The sequence below is a fragment of the Microcebus murinus genome, chromosome 18 (assembly GCF_040939455.1).
Source record: "Microcebus murinus isolate Inina chromosome 18, M.murinus_Inina_mat1.0, whole genome shotgun sequence".
In the NCBI taxonomy this organism is placed as follows: Eukaryota; Metazoa; Chordata; class Mammalia; order Primates; family Cheirogaleidae; genus Microcebus; species Microcebus murinus.
Window position 1 is genome coordinate 49,910,732 of NC_134121.1, and position 21,685 is coordinate 49,932,416.

General features: G+C 39.0%; 1 protein-coding gene across 1 annotated transcript in view; it reads right to left on the reverse strand.

Annotated features, from left to right (window-relative positions):
• Window positions 1-330: 330 nt before the first annotated feature.
• PITPNC1 (phosphatidylinositol transfer protein cytoplasmic 1) overlaps window positions 331-21,685 on the reverse strand; it is a 260,223-nt gene continuing 238,868 nt past the window's right edge. The window contains exons 10-11 of the mRNA XM_012747303.3: window positions 18,998-19,061; window positions 331-4,952 (exon numbers count right to left, since the gene is read on the reverse strand). Coding sequence (XP_012602757.1) covers window positions 4,636-4,952; window positions 18,998-19,061 — 381 coding nt within the window. The 3' untranslated portion in view covers window positions 331-4,635. The remainder of the gene's footprint in view (window positions 4,953-18,997; window positions 19,062-21,685) is intronic.

Below are 21,685 nucleotides of genomic sequence, written 5' to 3' on the forward strand. Positions count from 1 at the left end.
GATGGATGAATCTATGTGCATATCCCACTGGGTTATAGATTCATTTTGGGTAGTATTTGGCTGTATAATTAGATCAGACACCCAGATTTTTCCTACCAAGGGCCCTGGCCCTGAAGGTACCACGTGCCTATTAGCAGGCAGGGCTTCATTGCACACAGTTGCCTAGAACTGTGTCTAAGTCGTGACCACTGAGTTGTTACTTCTTCCTCTATGGCTTCTTTCCAACAGCCCACATGTTAACAATTGCCAGTATTCCCTTGAAGATGGGGGGGGGGGAGAGAGAGAGAGAGAGAGAGAGAGAGAGAGAGAGAGAGAGAGAGGAAGCTACACTTGGAAAGAAGATTGCTTTGTATTTTATTTACAACAGAATGTAAGAAAAAGTCAGTTATTAACAATAATAAATAACTGGGGGGAAAACACAGAACAGCCATAAAATGACACAAAAGGATGGCATAAGTGAGGATCGACTTTTGTTTGCTTTGCTTGTAGTCTATAACACTGTGCATCCCAATACTTGGTCCTTCAGCAGTGGCAGTGGTATATTGACTAATGCAACCAATCAAGATTCCCAGCTCCAATGTAAACACTGATAATTACACTTGAAGCCATATATATATAAGTGGTATAGGTACAACATCAACTCAAAGAACCTCTTGTTGGTGATACATAGAAACTGAAGGGAGACTTGCAATTCAGAAGACATGCTTTCAATTTAGAGCAAAAACTTCTAGAGGCTTATCCTAAAGCATGTTAATTTAACAACAAAATTACAATTAATAATGGTATCCAAAAAATTCCTGACATATTCACATTCTCTTATTGCACTAACTCCTAAAAAGTTTACACACTTATATTTCAAATGCAGATTGTTTTGAAGGTAGAACACAGAAGAACCCAATGTTTTGCCTCAGCATGCCAATGCTGTGCTATTGTGTAACACTTCAGTTTCAGCAAGAATGAATAGTTTCAAATAGTTTATTCATGATCAAATTGCAGTCACTGGACAGATTTTTTTAAATTTCAAGAACCATGGCTCAGATGACAAGCTGTCCCCTAACCTACTGAGTCAGCTGATCAGAAAGGTACTAAAACTATTTAGAGGATTCCTCGATATTTGATTATCTGATTACACGTCACATTAGTCACTTAACCCCTACCCTTCTCAAAAGGAAAATTACTGTTGACCTAAGCCAGCCAGTGACCTATTCCTTCGTTGTCTTTGAGCCACGAAGAGATGCTAACGAAAGTAGAATTTTAAAAAACACATAAATACATCAGCCCTGAAATTTTCACAGAAAAATGATTTATCAAGAAGTGTCAGAATCTATTCTTTTAGTTCATTGTTTATTACAATGTCTTGAAAGAAAACGGCACAATTACTTTTGGGGGTATTGTGTTTTTCAAGTGTCTGCATAATACATCCCCAACTGTGCTACTTAGGGATTTATTTTCACAAACAAAAACTAATGGCTAATAAATACCTCCAAATAAATTAAAACCATCCTCCCCACACACAGATGCAAAACAATAATAGAAGGGTTTATAAATTAGTTCACCAATGAACCCAAATTGTTTGTCTTTTAATGGTGGTAACTAACAATGTCACAGCCCCCTTTGTTTTTATCCTTTTCCTTTGCTTTGTCTTACTACAGCCAAAAGAGGGAAAATGAAATGATCCTCAGAGGTGATTTTAACAAAGTTTATGCAATAAAAACACCAAGATCTTCTCAACTCAGGAAAACACAGCTGAGTCAAGAATGCTGTGCTATAGTCAACAAAAAGCACAGGGGCATTTCATATTTGAAATCCACCCAAAGTAATGAAATTCACGGTCACTTTGATGGTCTTCACTAACATCAGAGATGAAGATGGGGTGAACATATGTGTTATACTATAGATTATTATTTAAATTTGGCTATCAGAGACTTAAACTGGTGGTGTCTGATTCACTATACTATATTTATATATATATATATATATACACAGATATAATACAATTTTGGTGAACAAAGTTGAAGGTTTCCATATCGCAGACAGAGGCACTGAGTTAAGGATTCTATTTTCCCCCAGACATGCTTAGCAAATTCAAGTTTCTGCTTTTTTTCTTCTAAATTTCCATCATGCAGCCATTTGACTTCCATTCTTGTAAGAATTAATAATGTTCTATTTACACATTCATTGGAGGCTTGTATCCTACAATAATAAATTCACGTATGGAGAATGTAAAACTAAGATTTGTAAAATATTGAAGTCATTTATGCTTTGTGATGACTGGATTAACTATTCAAAGCAGCTAAATGAATATCTGCACACCCCACCCCCTTTTTAATGCACACATAGCACATGTAGACAGAAAAACTGAACATACATTGAGAGTACACATATTTGTTGGCTAAGGACCACACTACCATGGGTAGCTTTGAAAATGGTGTCTGTGGTATTATACTGGCTATCAAAGAAACAAAACTCACAAAAGGAAATCAGAAATTAACTTTCTAAAGCAATATAGAATTGTTGACCTTGACAGCAGAAGCCACTTTATAAAATGGGGAAATGGCAATGGTATTAAAGGAAAAACTAAATGTTTAGATGTTAACAACCTGCACAAAATAACTTTGTTCTATGTGAAAATAATGATCCCACCCCCACCCTGATTTCAGCTTGCAAATGGTAAGCAAATACATACACTATCTCAGTGTCTTCTGAAAGCAGAATTTTGCTTTCTAAAGCCAAACATTCTCATTAAGTACTACTGTGTGGAGGGGGAGCCATTTGAAGTCCAAGGGGTTTGATAAAAGTTAAAGTTTTCCCACAAGCAAAAATCATGCTTCTATACCATGCACAGGTGTCTTACTATGATACTATCATTCTCAGGGAAGAGATGCACTGTTGATCTAAGCTATTTGCAATGGGTTTCCTTTGAGTTCTGAGTTTCTTCTTCTTTTTTTAAAGCTAAATGTCAACCTATACATAAATAAATGATCTTGATAATCTGACCTATGACTTAGAACACTTGGTGCCAGGCTCTTGGGGCCAGCACCTGCACCTTGGGAGGAGAGTGGATAAACCTAAAAGACACCACCCAGAGTGCTGAGCACTGAGAGAAGGAAGCAGGCAGGGTCCACTGGCTGAGAGGCTATGTGAGCAATTTTATTTCCTTTGGAATCTATGTTTTTGGGAAGGTCCTTTTCCTGAGATTGGAGGTTATGGTCAGGAAGGCTAGCTGGGGCATGGGCCTTGGAGTTGCCTAATTATCTCGTTCTCTTTCTCTCTTAGAGGATAAAAGTCAATGCTGAGATTCTGCTTGCCCTCCCTTCTGTGTTCAAAGGCAGTGAGGTGCAAAGGTGACAAATTTCTCTCTTTAGACCAAAGGAGAATTCTGTTTCTGCCACTTTGATGAATAATCTTACATTACCACTACTTGCAGGAAAGAAAGCTAGACAGCTGGGCATCTGTTATTACTCCTTCTTTTTACTCTATAAAATGGGTCAACAATTCCGCTCATTTTCTTCTCCCACTTGACAGTGTTTACTCAATTTCTGTGACATTCCCAACATTTGGATTTCAAGTAAGAAGCAAAAGAATGGTAGTCTTTTCTAAGGTCTGGTGGTGGGCAATCCATTCCAGGGAAGTCTGGATGTCACTAAGAGTAAAACAAAGAGGGGGAGGGGAGACAATTCTCTTTTTCATGGTTCATGCACCAGACATTCTGACAGTGTTAAAGCCCGGTCAGCTTATTCTTCCCTTGAACTTCTTTGTATGGGCAAATAGTCAATGGATTCTGTTCAATTAATTGCAAATTCTGAGAATCTTAATGAATAATGGAAGCTGACAAGTCAAGGTTTGTTGGTACCTGTAGAGATAAAAGATGTTGCCTTACCTGGGCCTCTTGGTTCCTAAACTAAACCATTCCAGAATTAGTCAGTTATGGTCACAGTCATCCATGCAATTCTTAAAAGATTTCCGAGGCCATCAGGGCACAAAGGGGAAAGTTATTAAAAGACAGAAACAAATGGAATCCTTATTAAATTCTGTGGAAGGTAAAAATAAGTTATCATTCATTATAGTTGGAGCCTCTATAGGTTGGTAATTAAAATTTTCAAAAATTTAAGGAGTTAATTAGGCCCCAAATCCTGAGTCGAACTAACTAGATAGGAATCTCAGTAACTATTGGTATTCAAGTATTGGTAATCAGCAGTTTAAAATTTAATAATTAGGTATGTTGTGCCTGAGAGTATTTTAGAAAATTTCATGTCTGATGGGAGGAAATTGACTTCATTATTTGACCACACCTTATAACAAAGCGGTGCAAAGTTTTCAATTTATTTACCCTTGAAGTCTGTGCCAACCTCATCAAATGCCAATAATAAGGCTTCCTCCCTGGCTCACAGCTGTGGCTACAGAAGCTTCCTTCTGTCCTTTGCAAGTCTGACATCTCTCATCTACTATGACGGACGCTGTGTGGCGTACTCAGGGGATCATACTGTATGTGAAGTTACTTAATCACATGCACACTCAGGTCGAGGGAACATGTTTTGGGTGACAAAGCAGTCTTTTCCCATATCAGAAGTTTCTTTAAAAAACAAACAAATCCCAAAACCAAAATATAAAACCCCATGAGATATTCATATGAAGTTACTCTGATTTGGGCTGACACGGCTTATCTGAAGAGTGCATGCCAGGTAAATTCAGGGTGGCTTTTTTCTCAGGGTCTGGAAGTGTGAGAGTTTCTGGGGCCGATTTTTTCCGGGGCCGATCTTTGGGAACTGACAGGAATTCTGGTGCGTCTGTGGAGAGAGGGGTGGACGGAGCGCTGGAAGGGGCGCTGCGGACAGAAGACGGCAGCAGGGGGACACTCGAGATAGAAATTGCAGGTGGGAAAACGCCGATTTTCTTGTTGGTGGCTTCCTGAGTGGCTCGTTCGAATTCTCGGACTTCATCCATTGTCATGTCTTCAAAGAGAAAAACAGAAAGGAAAATGAGCAGTTATTTACAAGAGATACAAATGGATTTATCATTACACCTGTTTTTAAAGGAACTATAGGAACCCAATCCCAAAGGGGCCTCTCTGGATGACAAACCCAAACGATCACTGAAATACTAAACCCTTAAGGTTTTCTTTTGACCGAGACACAGCCTTGAAAACAGTATTCCTTTATGAATATCCAACCAAGATTTTCCAAAGCACTTTCAATGAGTATTTTCTGAACAAGAAACCAACAGGTCATGGGATGATATATTTAAAGTGGAAAAAAGAAATAAAAAAAAAAGAAATCAACAGGAGAGTATAGAACCAGAGTGGGGAAATGTATGCGTTTGTGTGTGTGTGTGTGTGTTGTGGGGTATATGGAACTATTATTAGACCTGGTCATCTCTTCCATAAAGAGAAGGTAATTAAAACAGTCAATGGCCCTGAAATGATACATAGTATTGTCAACTTTAGATTACAGAAGAATAAGTATACCTTTATAGGGTAGACAGGTAAATCATCAAAATTTCTCAACACGCTATCTTCTTATTCAATAAATATACATTTTGTGTTCTGAGGGAGCACACAGATGTTGTGGTTACAGATTTCCTGACTGTGTACTCATCCTGAGATTGTTCAGATCCGTGTTTTCATAAATTCAGCTTGAACATCACGTAAGATGTCAACACCAAACCCTGCTAATTATTCCAAAGCCAAGAAAATAAAGCCATTTCTCAAGGAAACTTAAAAAGGAAAAGAACAGAGAATGAAAAGAGAGGATCATTTAATGAATGAGGATTTTATTAAAAGGAAGAAAGCATTATTTGGAATTCAACAAATAAGTCAGTGATGCCTCCTCTAACAGGTGTTGTCAGATGATACAGATTTTACAAATACCTGAAATGTTTTTATGAAATGAGAAAGTAAAAGCAACGTTTTAAAAAATGTAAACCTTTCTCTAATGTAGTTAATGTGTCATATATACTTATTATCTTTGAGACATAGCAATTGAAAATGTATCACTGTGCAACACTACAGTGATTGTTTCCTTCTCAGGCTCTTCATAGCTTGCTATCTCTTCTCTCATTCTCAGAAACTCTGTTATTATTGTTATGGTTATTATTTATTATTGTCAGTCTGGCTATCTCTGGTACCTTTTGCCATTTTTATTTGCTGAGAACAGGGAAAACAGGTAACTGGGCTTATTAAAATAAGCACCGAGTCAAGGCCCAAGGCTCATCCTTAAGCAAAATGCGAAATCTGCATGGATTTTCATCTCTTTTGGGTTCCCAGAGACCCACTGTTCATTCTTTCTTGTTCTCTGTCACATACTCAGTAGTTGAAATTTCATCTGATGATATTGCATAATAAACTAGAAGAAACAATATAGCCACTTTGGAGATATTAAGTATGGAATGAATATTCATAACACATATTAATCATTAGGTCTTATAACATCTGAGCACATCAGAAGTATTTTTCATAAAATGAAATCCTTTAGAGGATTTTCTAGAAACAATTATTAAAATTATCTGGAAGGGAAAAGTTTTTATAAAGGAAATTAAAAAATTATAATTATGTTGCTGTGATATAAAATTCAGAATATATCAAGAAAAATTGTACCTATAAACTCACCACTTTTTAAAAATACTAAGAATATTAAACAAATTGAAAAGTGAGATTAAGGCTTAAAAAGAGGTATTTAGGCCAGGCAAGGTGGCTCATGCCTGTAATCCTAGCACTCTGGGAGGGTGAGGCGGGTAGATTGCTTGAGGTCAGGAGTTCAAAACCAGCCTGAGCAAGAGTGAGACCCTGTCTCTACTATAAATAGAAAGAAATTAATTGGCCAACTAATATATATAGAAAAAGTTAGCCGGGCTTGGTGGCACATGCCTGTAGTCCCAGCTACTTGGGAGGCTTAGGCAGTAGGATCGCTTGAGCCCAGGAGTTTTAGGTTGCTGTGAGCTAGGCTGATGCCACGGCACTCACTTTAGCCTGGGCAACAAAGCGAGACTCTGTCTCAAAAAAAAAAAAAAAAAAAAGAGGCATTTATTTCAAAACAAAGTTGAAACTCAGAAAAATTTTATTGGATCAGGATATGGTATGTTTTTGCTATAATAAATGGATATCATCTTTGGAAAAAATTAGACTTTTTAAGTGAGTAGCTGAATACATTGCTCTACTGCACACATCCAGCAGGGGGCAGAAATTATCCAAATCACAGAATTCTGATTTTCCACTCCCTTCTAGAGTCCCTAAGAAGTTCCCTTCCTGTATCACCTGCGTTTCGGTCACAATAAAAAAAAAATTAAAATTAAAATTAAAAATAAAAAAGAAGTTCCCTTCCTTGAAGGCTTTGAAACTGCTCAACTGAAGGAGACCGTTATTTCATTATTGCTGTGTTCATGGATGTTAATTTTGCATAATTTCAATCTAATTTGTCCCTGCTTAGGTAGATGATTTAAATTTCATTTAGCACCTATGCAGTTTTTATTTGTGATGGACAGCAGCTGCTTGATTTTTTTTTTTTTTTTGAGACAGAATCTCGCTTTGTTGTCCAGGCTAGAGTGAGAGCTGTGGGGTCAGCCTAGCTCACAGCAACCTCAAACTCCTGGGCTCAAGCAATCCTGCTGCCTCAGCCTCCCAAGTAGCTGGGACTGCAGGCATGCCCCACCATGCCTGCCTAATTTTTTTTCTATATATATTAGTTGTCCAATTAATTTCTTTCTATTTATAGTAGAGACGGGGTCTCGCTCTTGCTCAGGCTGGTTCGAACTCCTGACCTTGAGCAATCCGCCCACCTCGGCCTCCCAGAGTGCTAGGAAGCTGCTTGATTTTAACTGTTTTCCATTATGGTAAAGGAGAAAGACTGGAAAAATAATTTATCCCCCTCTAGCCTGGGTGACACAGTGAGACCCTGTCTCAATAAATAAGTAAATAAATAAATAATCCAAAATTTCTTGGGATTCCTAAGAATAAGGGAAATATTATAAGCATTAAAAGTAAGCATTTTGTGTAATGTCTTATGAGGTAGGCATCTTTTACCCTTGAAGTCATGGGAACAACAATGAGTTGTAGCCAGAGAATATATGAACTTTTCCATGGGGTTAGCCATGGTAGGTTATCACCTTCTACATAGTAAACTGACTTTAATTACAAAGTAATAATCATAGTAAAACTGAAAGAAAGCCAAGAAAAGAGGCTTAGGTTGTATGCCATAAGTACTCAGAATGAGAAAAGCGCTGAGCTTAGTATCTTTTAGACATCTGGTGTCTCCCTCTTTCCTGTGGCTTCCTTTGTCTGGTTGTATTTATAGTGAACAGCTTTCCAAGGGTTTGAGGGGGAACTGGTGTCTAACATTCCTAGAAGAAAAGGTAATTGAAAGCGATGGAAATTCAAGGATAGTTCCTTAAAGAGCATTTCTAACTTTAGAACAGGGAGACAGGATGTGGTGGGGGGCAAGTCCTATCAAAATTGATCTGTGCACAGAGAGGAAACCCCTCAGGTAGGTCTTGCCCCCACAGTCTTCTACAAATCCAATCACTGCATGCAAAATGGGGAGGAAGAGTTAGTGCCCTTGAACGGGCAGTCACATGCATCCAATAGCAGCACATGAGCCTTGCAGGGCACATTCCAAAGACATGCTCTAAAACTTAACTGAACATTTCCAAAGTGCAATCAGAAGGTCTTCACAATTATAAAGCATCCCTTTACGACAATAGCCACCTGTCAATTTCCTATAACTACATTATTGATTTTTAAAAAATCTAATATGTATTATTCCAGGGACTGGTCTAATGAACATGAGGGCTCAAGCTTCATTAGATGACAGAAATAGAAGATCACAGCTCTGGCTGAAGATACATAGAAATGATTTGGTGATTATAGTTTTCTTTGCTATCTCTAGCTCCTCTTCAGAGCATGAATGATTGAGAGGTAACAATATTTAAAGTGCTGGCATGCAACATACAGTCGGTTCTCAATTCCAGTGTGCAACTTAATAACCGGAGCCTCTCTGAGGCTTATCTTATGTCCCAGGCTAGATCCAGCTCAGCAGAGTCCCGGCTCACCACCCCTTCACAGCTCAGCCTGTGTGTATGCACAGACTGCAGCCCCATCTTGAGATTACCCTAAGTAAAAAGGAACTGATTGGGTAAAACAGCTATAAAGAGCCACAGAAAGCATTTCAAAGCAAATGTAAAGAAACCTAAAATAGCAGATGAGCCAGAAGCCCTCCCTTGAATGAATAAGTGAGTGTTAACTATGTTTTTAAAAGTTACTGACATGTTGTTCTAGTTTATATATGACATCTATTTTTGCTTCTTGCTCTTTTATGGTTCAGGCCATTTTACTAGTACCACAAAATGTTTCCACTCTCCATGTTCTTGGTTTTATGACTGAAATAACCCCCAAGTCAAGCAGCTTTAAAGAATCGAAATGTCTGGAAGAGAGAGGTGACATTGCCCAATTTAGACCCAGCTCAGGTTCTTCACCAACAGCCTCTGGGCGACGATAAGTTTCTGCAGAAGTTTGGGGACTGAGTGTTTGCAGTATTTCCAAGATCAAGTTTATGTGTGCACTTGGTAAAGCGTGGGCAACATGTTTTAAAAATTCTACGTACACTTGTTTGGGCATGACTCTCTATGTCATCCACAGGGGAGGAATGCTGATTGCAAACTTTTATGTTGGTTTGTTCATGCATGTTTTTCTCGTATTCCCGAACATCATCCATTGTCATATCTGAAAGAGGTCAAGATGGTGGTAACTTCCATTATTAAATGCAAACTTTCAATGGGGAGACTTTAGGGAAAGATGGTAGCTTAGCAGTAGCTAAAGAGGTTTAAAAAAGCAGGCAATTGTCTAACTTTATGAAGAGTAAATCATAAAGTTAGCTAAATCAGCCAAAGGGGGAGTGAGGGCAAGGAAGTTAAGTCAAAACAGTCTTAGAACAGAGAAGAGTGGAAATTGTCTTAGGGGTAATTTTTGTAAAGTGAGCTAGGTGAGTAGAAAATATTAGCACGTGGGCAGTGCTGTAGCCTGAGATCTCCTAAAGCAATGTTAGAAGATCCCTTTGGGGACAGGTTTTGCTTGGTTTAATACTTACCTTCCATATACCTTTCAAAATAGATTTAGAGATTCTTTAAATTAATGCATTCAACAACAGAAAGGACACTTTCATTGCTATTATAGGAGGCAGGATGTAAGGCAGAGCAATGATGTTCACTGGTACAAGTGAGATTTGGTAAAATCGCACACAGAGATATAATTTTGCACAGAATACATGTCGTCAAAGTGCAGGTCTACACCGAACTTCAAGTCTAGCCTAACAGCTTGAAGATGGCTGGCACTATCTCCACCCACACTGATCTATAAATAAAATGGCACATGACATGATTTTTGGCCCGAGTTGGTAGTTTTTCAGTATTTCAGTATAATGATCTCTTAATCTGGTGGTTCTCAACAGGGGACAATTTTGTGACATTTTTGGTTGTTCTAACTGGGGAAGGGGTGCTACTGACATCTAGTGTGTAGAGGCAAAGGATGTTATGGAACATCCTACAAAGCCTAGGACTCCCACTCCCCGCACCCCAAAATTATCTGGTCCAAAATGTCAATAGTGCTGAGGTTGAGAAACCCTGTCTTAATCCAACTGTTAAAAAACTTAACCCATCCATCTTCAGGTTGTGAAATACACAAAAATGACAATGTCTCAGTTTAAATACTTCTGTTGTTTTATCCCCACCTCCACTGCTCCTTGGGTTATTTTACATTTTATCAGCAATTTTCTCAGATAGGCATTCTTCTGTTACTCTCTTGGCAGAATTGAACTTCTTGCCTCTCTACAAATGAAGGTATGCTGAACAATTGCTTAATCTACCACCCTGATCACTAACTGGCTTCGTGGGGATTTGGAGTGGGTATTCACAGCTGGAATTTTTCCTTAAGTATTTTCTGTATCATGTGGTTTGGTGTCTTTTTATACCAATCCATGTGTCATGTGAGATTCTCTTCATTTCCAAAGGGCAGACTTGTCAGAAGTTTACGATTTAATTCACTGTGGTCTGGGACCAAGGTGGTGTGTGGCTCTAAATCCAGACCTGGGTGATTTTAATGAGCTGATGATCTCCCAGTATACCCTGAAATTATTAATCAAAAATGTTGCCCATAAGCAATGTAAGTATCAAGAATGCCAAGCAGAAGTCTGGCCAAGCAAAGAGCATGCTTTTCTTTCAGAAAATCGAGGGAATCAAAAGGCAATAAACATGCTGCTTTATGATTAGAACAAATGCATCTCAGTTAGTAATAACAACACATTCTTTCAATACAAGCATTTTCATTTCAATGGCTAGTTATCAAAATTTCTTAAACACAATACACCTGGAATAAATACTAAGAGGTCATTTTTAGCTTAAACTTTAAAATTTAAAGAAGTTTCTTCACACACACACACACACACACACACACACACGTCATCAGATAGTACCCCAGCCCCCCACCCCAAGTAGCTTGACAGTAATTTGGAAAACAAAAGTAAAGGAGTCATAGTTTTTTTTTTTTCATTCTAGTGAATCTCAACAGAAATCATTCTGTACCTTTAATTAGCTCAATGTTAAGATAGAGCCTTAAACTGTGTGACTATGGGCTTTTAGAGATATATCAATTTTATGGATGTGAAAAAGAATTTAACAACAAAGATGTTCATTGTTGCTTTGTTCATATTAATGAAAAATTGAAAACAGCCCAGGGGACTGATAGTACTATGCAATCATTAAAAATGAGGTAGAAGAATATTTAATACTGTAGAGAGATACCCTTGATCTATTGTTAAATAAAAAATAAGAGGTAAAAAAATTGTACATATTTTATGAAATCATTTTAATCAGAAAAGCATTATCTACGTTTAAAAACACTACTAAAAGGATACATTTCAAAATGTTAACAGTGATTATTTTGAGGACTTGTAATTACAGGTAATTTTCATTTCCTGCTTTTCTATATTTTCTAAATTTTCTACATCAAATATGTGTTGCTTTTGTAAGAAAGAAAAAAGAGCATTATTTAAAAATTTATTATTTTGGATCATTAGATGATGAATACCATCAGTTTAGAATTGGTAAATAGAAGACATACTTTTCTAGAATTTCTGCTCATTCTAGAAATATAATCCCCTTTTTCTTAAAATGAAGCATTAAGAAACAAAATTTCACACGCCTGTAACCTAGCACTCTGGGAGGCTGAGGTGGGTGGATTGCTCAAGGTCAGGAGTTTGAAACCACCCTGAGCGAGACCCCGCCTCTACTAAAAATAGAAAGAAACTAATTGACCAACTAAAAATATATATACAAAAAAATCAGCCGGGCTCGGTGGCGCATGCCTGTAATCCCAGCTACTTGGGAGGCTGAAGCAGTAGGATGGCTTGAGCCCAGGAGATTGAGGTTGCTGTGAGCTAGGCTGATGCCACTGCACTCACTCTAGCCTGAGCAACAAAGTGAGACTTTGTCTCAAAAAAAAAAAAAATCAGAAAATTCCATCTAAAAAAAAAAAAAATTCCCAATTAGACCAGATAAGAATGAACATTTCTAGTAGAGTAGTTTTCTAAAAGATAATTTGGTCCCTGCTGTGCTGAAGGAAAATATATTTGTCTAAATCCTGAAATATCCCCACAGACCATAAATGTGTATGAAAATGATATAAACATTTTCAATATTCCTCAGTAATTTATGGAAATCCTAATCAAGTGAATATGGTCCTGTTCAGGTTATCTGGTAAAATGAATTGTGTCTAGCTTTTGCAACATCTATTACCTCAAAATCTATATATGAATCGATTTTTTAGTAAATTCAATTATGTGTACCCAATGACAGATTATACTTTTGAAGATGACTCATCTTCATTACTGATTTTCAATGATCAGAGAGATTTCTAACAATTTAGGTGCAGACTTCTTTGCTTCCAGAAAACAAATTCTTAGTGTATCAGAAAAACTCTTAATTAAAGGAACTGTATGTCAATGATTTTGCAAATAATTTGGTGAATAATCACCCCTTCACTTACAGATTTTGAAAGGTCATAATTTACTCTTCTTAAATAAGGTTTCTTAAATAAAGCCTTTTTAAACAAATAACTCCAGGGCTAATTGCCTGATTTAAGGAATATTGGAACTGGTATGGTATTTCTTTTTTTTTTTTTTTTTGAGACAGAGTCTCACTCTGTTGCTGGGGCTAGAGTGCAGTGGTGTCATCATAGCTCACAGCAACCTCAAACTCCTGGGTTCAAGTGATCCTCCTGCCTCAGGCTCCTGAGTAGCTGGGACTACAAATGCGTGCCATCACGCCCAGATAACATGTGTATTTCTTAAGATTTAATCTCTAAAAATGGAATGGCTGAGTCATAGGTTATTTATACTTATTTTTATAGTATATTTTATCAAACTGGATATCATTTTATATAGCAAACTGGATATTACCACTCTCTTAAATTTTTGCAATCAGATGGGCAAATCTCATTTCTTCTTGTTGTTTCCATTACATTTCTTGTGATTAGTAGTAATTGGCCATTTGCATTTCTTCTTCTATGAGTTTTCCATTCATGTTCTTTGCCATTTTTCTATCGAGTTGTTGAATTTTTGATTTATGGAACCTCTTTATGTATTATAGATAGTAATCCTCTGTTGGCCTCATAGGTTGCAAATATTTTCTCCCAGTCTTTTTACTTTGTTTATTGTAGCAATTTTCTTTCAATCATCTTATTTTTAAAGAAGGGAGGTTGATTTCACAGGAAGTGGAGGCAAGATCATGTGTGTGAAAGGCCTTTAGGACAGAAGTCAGTTGAACATGCAGGGAAACTGCAAATGTGTTCGAAGAAAACACCTGCAGCCTGAACTTTCCTTCATTGTATTGCAGCAGTAAAAATTCAACAAAGGAGAGTCTTATACTGTAATTCAACAACATGTGCAATGGCATGCTAGCCTTTATTTTCTTCTACGAATATTTTCTCTCCACTCCCAGGCTCCTTAGCCAAAACAGAAGTAATTTTTAGAGTCAATCTAAGTCAAAATCAAAGTCTTAAACAAATAGTTGGGTCAGGGAGGCTCCAGAAATCATGAGTTAGATTGGATGCTCCTTTGGCTCCATTAAAATGGTGGCCATCCTTTGGGAAGTACCATTTTTTAACTCTTTAAAATGATTATAAATTCAGTACATGCTTGTTACAAAAAGCTTAGGGTAACTCCATTTTGTTGCAGTGAAAGTAGCCAATCCTTAAGGCTTGGTGTGTACCCTTTCCATGTAATTCAGACCACTAAGATCTAGAACTACAATCTACAGCTGTGATTTTTTTTATGTAGTTCTTAATTAGGAGTGGGGATTAGGCAGGGGAAGGGTTCACAGATTCCTTTGAAAATCTGATGGAAAGCTTTGGGCTCTTTCCCAAGAAAAATGAACATAAGCACACAGACATAAAATGTTACACTGGAAAATGCTGGCTTGGTAAACTCAACCAGCTAATGCAACCCCTAGCAGGTTTCTTTCTCTGCCTTGATCTCACTTCTCGCTTTGTTAGACCTGCTCTAGGGACTCCAGGCTGATTTCTAAGTCACTTTCATGAGGTAGTTTCATCTGTACCAGCCAGAACTCCCTCTCCCTCCTTTTTGGGAAGAGTCAGGTTTTCAAAGACATTCTTGAGGTTCAACTCAATCCCAGGCTCCCTCTGGCAATGTTCTGTGTTCCTTTCTCAAAATACTGTCAGATTTGTAAAGCAAAACCATGCTTTTATGAAGCTGGTTCTGCCTATTTTTATCCACCTTCCCTCTCACCCCATCTTCTGAAATGTGTTGTTGTTGCTTCTCTGATTAGCGTTCTAGTCATGCAGAGAGATCCGAGGCTCATGGATTAAGGCCAATCAGGGCTCTGAAAGACACACTCAACTCCTCCAAGACAGAAACGGTTACACTTTACAATGAACATGAGCAGAATAAAATCTGTCTAGGGAAACAATTTCGTGACAGGCAAATACTGAAACTCAGAGGAGATACAAAATTAATCCTTGGGTGACAAAAGATCACCCCCCTCCAGAATGTCATTTTTATTGACTCTTAATTAAGCACTGGAGGTGGTGAGTCTAATTAGAAAAAGACATCTAGGACTGCCACTGCAGAAGGGTGTAGTTGTGTACTGTCTGAGCACACAGTGGAGGAGACCAATGGCTAAAATTCATCCCCAAGCCCATGGGATCTGCTGGGTCTGTCAGGAAGGGGTGCCTTTTCCTAATTCATCTGTTTAAAGGGGCATTTTTGTTCTCATTCTTACAAGGCAACAGAGTTTAGCAGTTGGCCCTGAAGACATCTGTTATTCTCTAATCTAACCTATTTGTATTGAATTAAACTGACCTCACAACCCAATCTGGTCTACAACCCGTGCTATAAGCCAGTGGTTCTTAAACTGTTGCCAGCATCAGAATCATCTGGAATGCTTATTAAAACACGGATTGCTGGGCTAGTCCCTCAGAGTTTCTGAACAGTAGGTGTGGAGTGGGGCCTGAGAATATGCATTTCTAACAAGTCCCCAGGGGATACTGATGTTGCAGGACCAGGGTCCTTACTCTGAAAACCAGTGCTATAATCCATAGCTATAGGCAAGGGTTTCTTTACTTTGGACCTTTCCCATGTTTACTAACAAGAGCCTCACTGAGCCCATATAGATGGAAAAAAAATTAGCAACTTCAGGTATCCAAAACTGAAGAGTTGTCCTGATGCGCACTTGGCCTCCGTAACAGTGACACACCCATTTACCCGAAAAGCCCACAGCTGGCAGCATTGCCTTGAAGGCACTCTGTGGGCAAGGGCCATTTCCATGCATCTGTGTAATGAAGGAGCCACTGTTTTCGGGGCTAGCAGCTCAGCTGGGGGTGCTGATGCCTGCAGTAGTTTACACGCAATTAATAGTGTGGTTCTCAGACCCATGCTGAGTGAAAAGGCTGCCTGTTTGGGTGGGGATGTGACTGTGTGTACAGTGGGTGGAGACACAGTCTGGGGAGTGTGAGGTGCCCTGGTGGTCTACATCCACCCACGAAAGCCCGCACTGTTTTTTTTGCACTCAGACATGGAGACGGCTTTTTGGTCAACAGACTCCTTGATTTGTTATCTATTTCCACCTACCCCATCCTAAGAGAACAGGTAAATGTTCTCTTTTTAAAGGTCTCTAGACTGGAGATCTCCCACTTCCTTTGATATATTATTCTAGCTTTGGACTCCCTGTAATAATCTAAGAATTCCTTTAAAAAAATTTTTTTTTTTTTTTTTTTGAGACAGAGTCTCGCTTTGTTGCCCAGGCTAGAGTGAGTGCCGTGGCGTCAGCCTAGCTCACAGCAACCTCAAACTCCTGGGCTCGAGTGATCCTTCTGCCTCAGCCTCCCGAGTAGCTGGGACTACAGGCATGCGCCACCATGCCCGGCTAATTTTTTTTTTTTTTTATATATATATCAGTTGGCCAATTAATTTCTTTCTATTTATAGTAGAGACGGGGTCTCGCTCTTGCTCAGGCTGGTTTTGAACTCCTGACCTTGAGCAATCCGCCCGCCTCGGCCTCCCAAGAGCTAGGATTACAGGCGTGAGCCACAGCGCCCGGCCTAAAAAAATTTTTTTTTTATTAAAAGTCCTTAAGGGCCGGGCGCAGTGGCTCACATCTGTAATCCTAGCACTCTGGGAGGCTGAGGTGGGAGGATTGCTTAAGCTCAGGAGTTCGAGACCAGCCTGAGGAAGAGGGAGACCCAGTCTCTACTAAAAATAGAAACAAATTAGCCAAACAACTAAAAATAGGAAAAAAAAATTAGCTGGGCATGGTAGCGTGTGCCTGTAGTCCCAGCTACCTGGGAGGCTGCGGCAGGAGAATGGTTTGAGCCCCGGAGTTTGAGGTTGCTGTGAGGTAGGCTGACGCCATGGTAGTACTCTCACCAGGGCAAGAGAGTGAGACTCTGTCTCAAAAAAAAAAAGGCCGGGCGCGGTGGCTCACGCCTGTAATCCTAGCTCTCTGGGAGGCTGAGGCGGGCCGATTGCTCGAGGTCAGGAGTTCGAAACCAGCCTGAGCAAGAGCGAGACCCCGTCTCTACTATAAATAGAAAGAAATTAATTGGCCAACTAATATATATAGAAAAAATTAGCCGGGCATGGTGGTGCATGCCTGTAGTCCCAGCCACTTGGGAGGCTGAGGCAGAAGGATTGCTTGAGCCCAGGAGTTTGAGGTTGCTGTGAGCTAGGCTGACGCCACGGCACTCATTCTAGCCTAGGCAACAAAGCGAGACTCTGTCTCAAAAAAAAAAAAAAAAAAAAAAAAATCCTTAAGTCTCATTCAACTCCAGGCTCCGCTGACATAAAAAAGAGTCAGTCTCCATCCTCTACCAGCCTTTCACTTGCTAGATACCCACCCACATCTTTTTCTTTCTTCCTATCCTGCCTCTAATCAAACCCTTTTTTTCTGATTCACAGCCTTGCAATGTTTTGTCCTCTTGATCAGGGCCTGGCTGCCATTTTTGATGTTGCCTTTTCTGAAAGGCATTCCGGTGCTAGAGAGAAACACATCCAAGCATGCTCTTTCTTGGTTTTCAAAGTGGCAAATTTCTGGCCCTTCAGATGCCTGTCTTCTTGCCAAACTTCTAATTAGTTTGAAGCTATTGTTCTTTGAATAGCCTTTTGGTTCCCTTGGTGTTGGTAGCAAGTAAACCAAGAGCTCTGAGGGGCATGAGGCAGGAGATACCAGAAGTTCTTATACTTTTTTAGAGTGTCTGCTCTCTCTGAGAATTTGAGAAAAGCTACCCAGAAAAAACAACCAGACAGATTTACGGATCAGAGGAAGTAATCACAGGAGATGCTCCTTCTTCCTGCCTCATGAAAGAGAACCACAAATAGACAGGTCTTTGGGAGACTTCATGACAAGGGGGCAAGCCAGTGCACTTGCTGCAGGAGAACAGCGTCCTGTGGGTATGTAATAAGAGAGACTAAATGACGATCTCCATTTGGACAAACCCAGGAAGACGCAGTTGCTCTTCAGAGGGTGCAGATCTTGAAAAATTGGAAAAAAGAAAAAAGCCCATAGCCTACAGAACTATGCCTTTTAAGTGTGGCTCAGAAATAGATAGCAACATTAATAATAATCACTGTCTTTGCCCATTCCATCCAATGTATCCTCTTACTTTAAATTTGATGCCTTCTGCTAAGAAAAGGGAGAGAATTGGTGGCACAATGACACAAAAGGACCCAAATACAATCTAGGTTACACTCAGAACAAATTTAATGTGACTTAGGAAAAGGTCAAGGAGGAGGGCATTTCATTAGACAATCGACCTGAAAATCAGATCTAACTTAAGTCACCCACTGGGCGTGTTCATTTCTATTTATAGCCAAGGACACTGGCCACCTGATAACTGATTCTGAGAATGCAGAGGATTCATGTGCCGATGATCTGGGAAGGGTGGTCCATCCATCAAGGGATGAAGCTAACCTTGTTTTCTTTGCTAGAATATGTGCAGAACTTGTTTAACTCTTCCCATACCATAAAAAATAAAAAGCCCAGAATAACAGTCTCATTTAGGATTAATGGGGCACATAGGCCTCTGTATGCCCTTGGATTCTTGCAGAACCTGTGTGTATTTGGTGAGGGATTTGTTTCAAGTGTTCTCTGAATCAAAGGACTGCTTTTACTTGATATGATGCTTCAGACAGCTTTGATCTTGAATTGAAGTTTGGGATACATTAGGATGGGTTTGAAACCCATCCAGCAGAGAATGATGGAGCCCTGCGGATCAACTACGCAAGCATCAAACATACAGAGGTCTGACTTAGTCAATAATTCTGTGGTTATTTTAAACCAGGCTTCTATAATTACATCTTCATTATGCACGATGGACAGTGCTATTTCCAACATAGGGAGCAGTAGTCTTGCCTTTGTTGTCCTTCTAGGTATTAGTCGAAGCTAGGTGAACAAGGCAACATGTTATGAAGTTGTTCTACAAGTGATTTCAAAGAAATTGACTTACCATACCACTCATCAACCCATGCAAAAGCCTGTCTATGTCCAATCAGCAGAATGTCTCGGACCACCTAAAAAGTAAAAGAAAGAGGTTGAAATAATACTATGTTTGATTAAAACCCTCTGGAAAATAGGTTGTTCCCAATTCTGAGAATCTTGGTGATGACAGAATTCACAATCCCTCTATCCACATGTGATGACAATTCTAGGCTGATATACACAGATGTGTTTGCTGTGCCCATCCTGTCCCTGCCTGGACCTTTCCATGGCATGCATATACTTGCTGTGAATTATCTCTTTGGCTTATGTGAGAGCAGGGCTCAGGGTGTGTACCAGCTAATAACAACCACAGCAGTGATATGAATGAATCTCTAGGCCTATCACCTTGAAGTTTTTCTCTTCATTTATCTTTATCAGTGTCTACTTTTCATTTGTGGGAGGGTGTGAGTCTCACTGGTGCCCAGATGTCATAAATATTGGAAATCTAGAACATTTTTCTGGGCAGCAAGTCACTTCTAAGCAAAGAACATTTAACATTCCTTCTTCTCTGATGAAATAGCCTAAATATTGATCTATCATATGAAATAGCCTAAATATTGAAATTAGCCTAAATAGTCTAAATATTGATTCAATTAAAAAACAAATGAAAGTATGGGATACAAGGTAGGTAAATATCCGTTTAGGCTTGACTTTCATCTAATAGAAGGAAAAAAAAAAGTTTGGTCAATTATTACTGAAAGAGATGAAAAAAAAGAGACCTGAACTAAAACAGAACATAATGGGAATGTTAAACTTGAGTAGAGACAAAAGCAATGAAATTGTTTCTTATGGTGATATAAGGCTAAGGACAATAACATATACTGTGTGCGTGTGTGTTATACTGTACATGTACTTTTATGTCATGGTAACCTTTTTTGTCCTGTATAAATATGTTGTTTTTTTTTCTTACATTTCTTGGATACTCATAGTCTCCCTCCAACATTCCTTTCTTCTTGCTAAACAAATCCAGCGATTGTCAAAAACCTCTCGTGGAAAGTTCAAGCATGTTCAATAAATGAAGGATTTTAATTGGGTGAATTTTCAGAAACAAGGAAAGCATTTATAATGAAGTGTTTATTACTCCAGGCCTCTGGATATCTAGTGAGGCTTTTATGACTTGGAAGTAGGAAACATATCATGAATATAGGAAATGACACGCAGCGATGCACACTTGAGTGCTGAGTGTGTCAAATTCATGGAAATCAAAAGAACAGCATCCAGGCATCAGTAAATATACCCTATTTCGTAAAGCACAACACAGCTGTCGGCTGGAAACAAGAACTCAATAATATGCTAATGGCTCGCTTTCGAACATTTTTTTCCCCTTAACTGTGAATAGATTCTTAAAAAAAACAAAAGTGTTCAGAGAAAGGCATTCCTGGCACCTTAAACCCATGCAAATGCTGGCCTCAGATACTCATTAGCGACTCATGGGCCAGAGCAGGTGTGTTTTTGGGGTGTTGATAACAGCTCATTATATTTGGAAGTGGGCAAAGGAAATGCCCACGTCCAAAGCATAAATCTTACAGGTATGTTAGAGAAATAGGTTCTCGAAACTAGCCAAAGTCATCTGTGAGAAAAGAAACACAGGGAGCCCTGGAGCAATCCACATATGCTTTGTGAGAGCAAATAAAACTCATTAGGATAGTGGCCCTAGTGAGAAGAGATCATTTTGTGTTAAAAAGTTGCAAAAAATAAAGGGGGGGGATATTATGAGAAGTCAAAGACAAAGCCTTAGATAGACACAGAGCTGAGGCTGGGAAATATTTACTCTGGGAGCTGTGACTGTTTTCCTGCTTCAGGACCAGGACACAGAAGAAAAATGGAGGTCCCAGAACTTGATTTCTATGTATTTTACTCTATTCCCACTCCTGGCTGGCATAATGGGTTCTGGAGCTTAGTAGAGGATTGACAAACACCAAGGCTCTCAAATTTGTTCCAGAGTCTGCTATAACCACAAGCCTAAGTGACCAGGGTTCAAGTGACTGGCAATTTATTCCTTGGACCTAAATTGAAAAATTAAGAGTTTTTATTGGCCCCCAATCTCAGTAGACAAATCCCATCTAAGTAACAAAAAGCTCAATGTATTAAGGTTAAATTCCAGTTAAATTCCCAAAGAATTTTGGAAAGCTATTCTTTATCAGTTCTTTAGTGGAAAAATAAACAGATAGCCAGCCTATCTGGAATGTAGAGGCAATCTGAGTAGTATTTATTTTTATGAAAATGGGAGCAGCTACAAAGGGCAACGGACAACATTACATTTCCCATTTTTTTCCCATGAGGATAAAAGAGTCACGTTAAAAACCCTGAGAAAACATAAACCATTACCTAGTAGGTTCCTGCTACAAAATTAACATGTTTAGCCAAAGTGGGTATACAACTGAAATCTGCATTCTGAGGTTGTCAATAATTCTTTGGTAACTGAATGATTAAATGAGCAGAAATGCTGAGGTGTACTGTCTTGGGGAACTAGTGGGATTTCTTGTTGTGTCTCTTGGGGCATCTTCTACTTTAGGTATCCACATTTGCAGATTTTTTGAGTGAGTATTATTATTCTTAGGGGCTGTGCACACAGATAAGTCCTCTTGCCTCTTCCAAAGTGCCTCTATCTGGAAGTAGATTAGCTTGGTGCCAAAGTGAGAGGTCTATGTCCAAA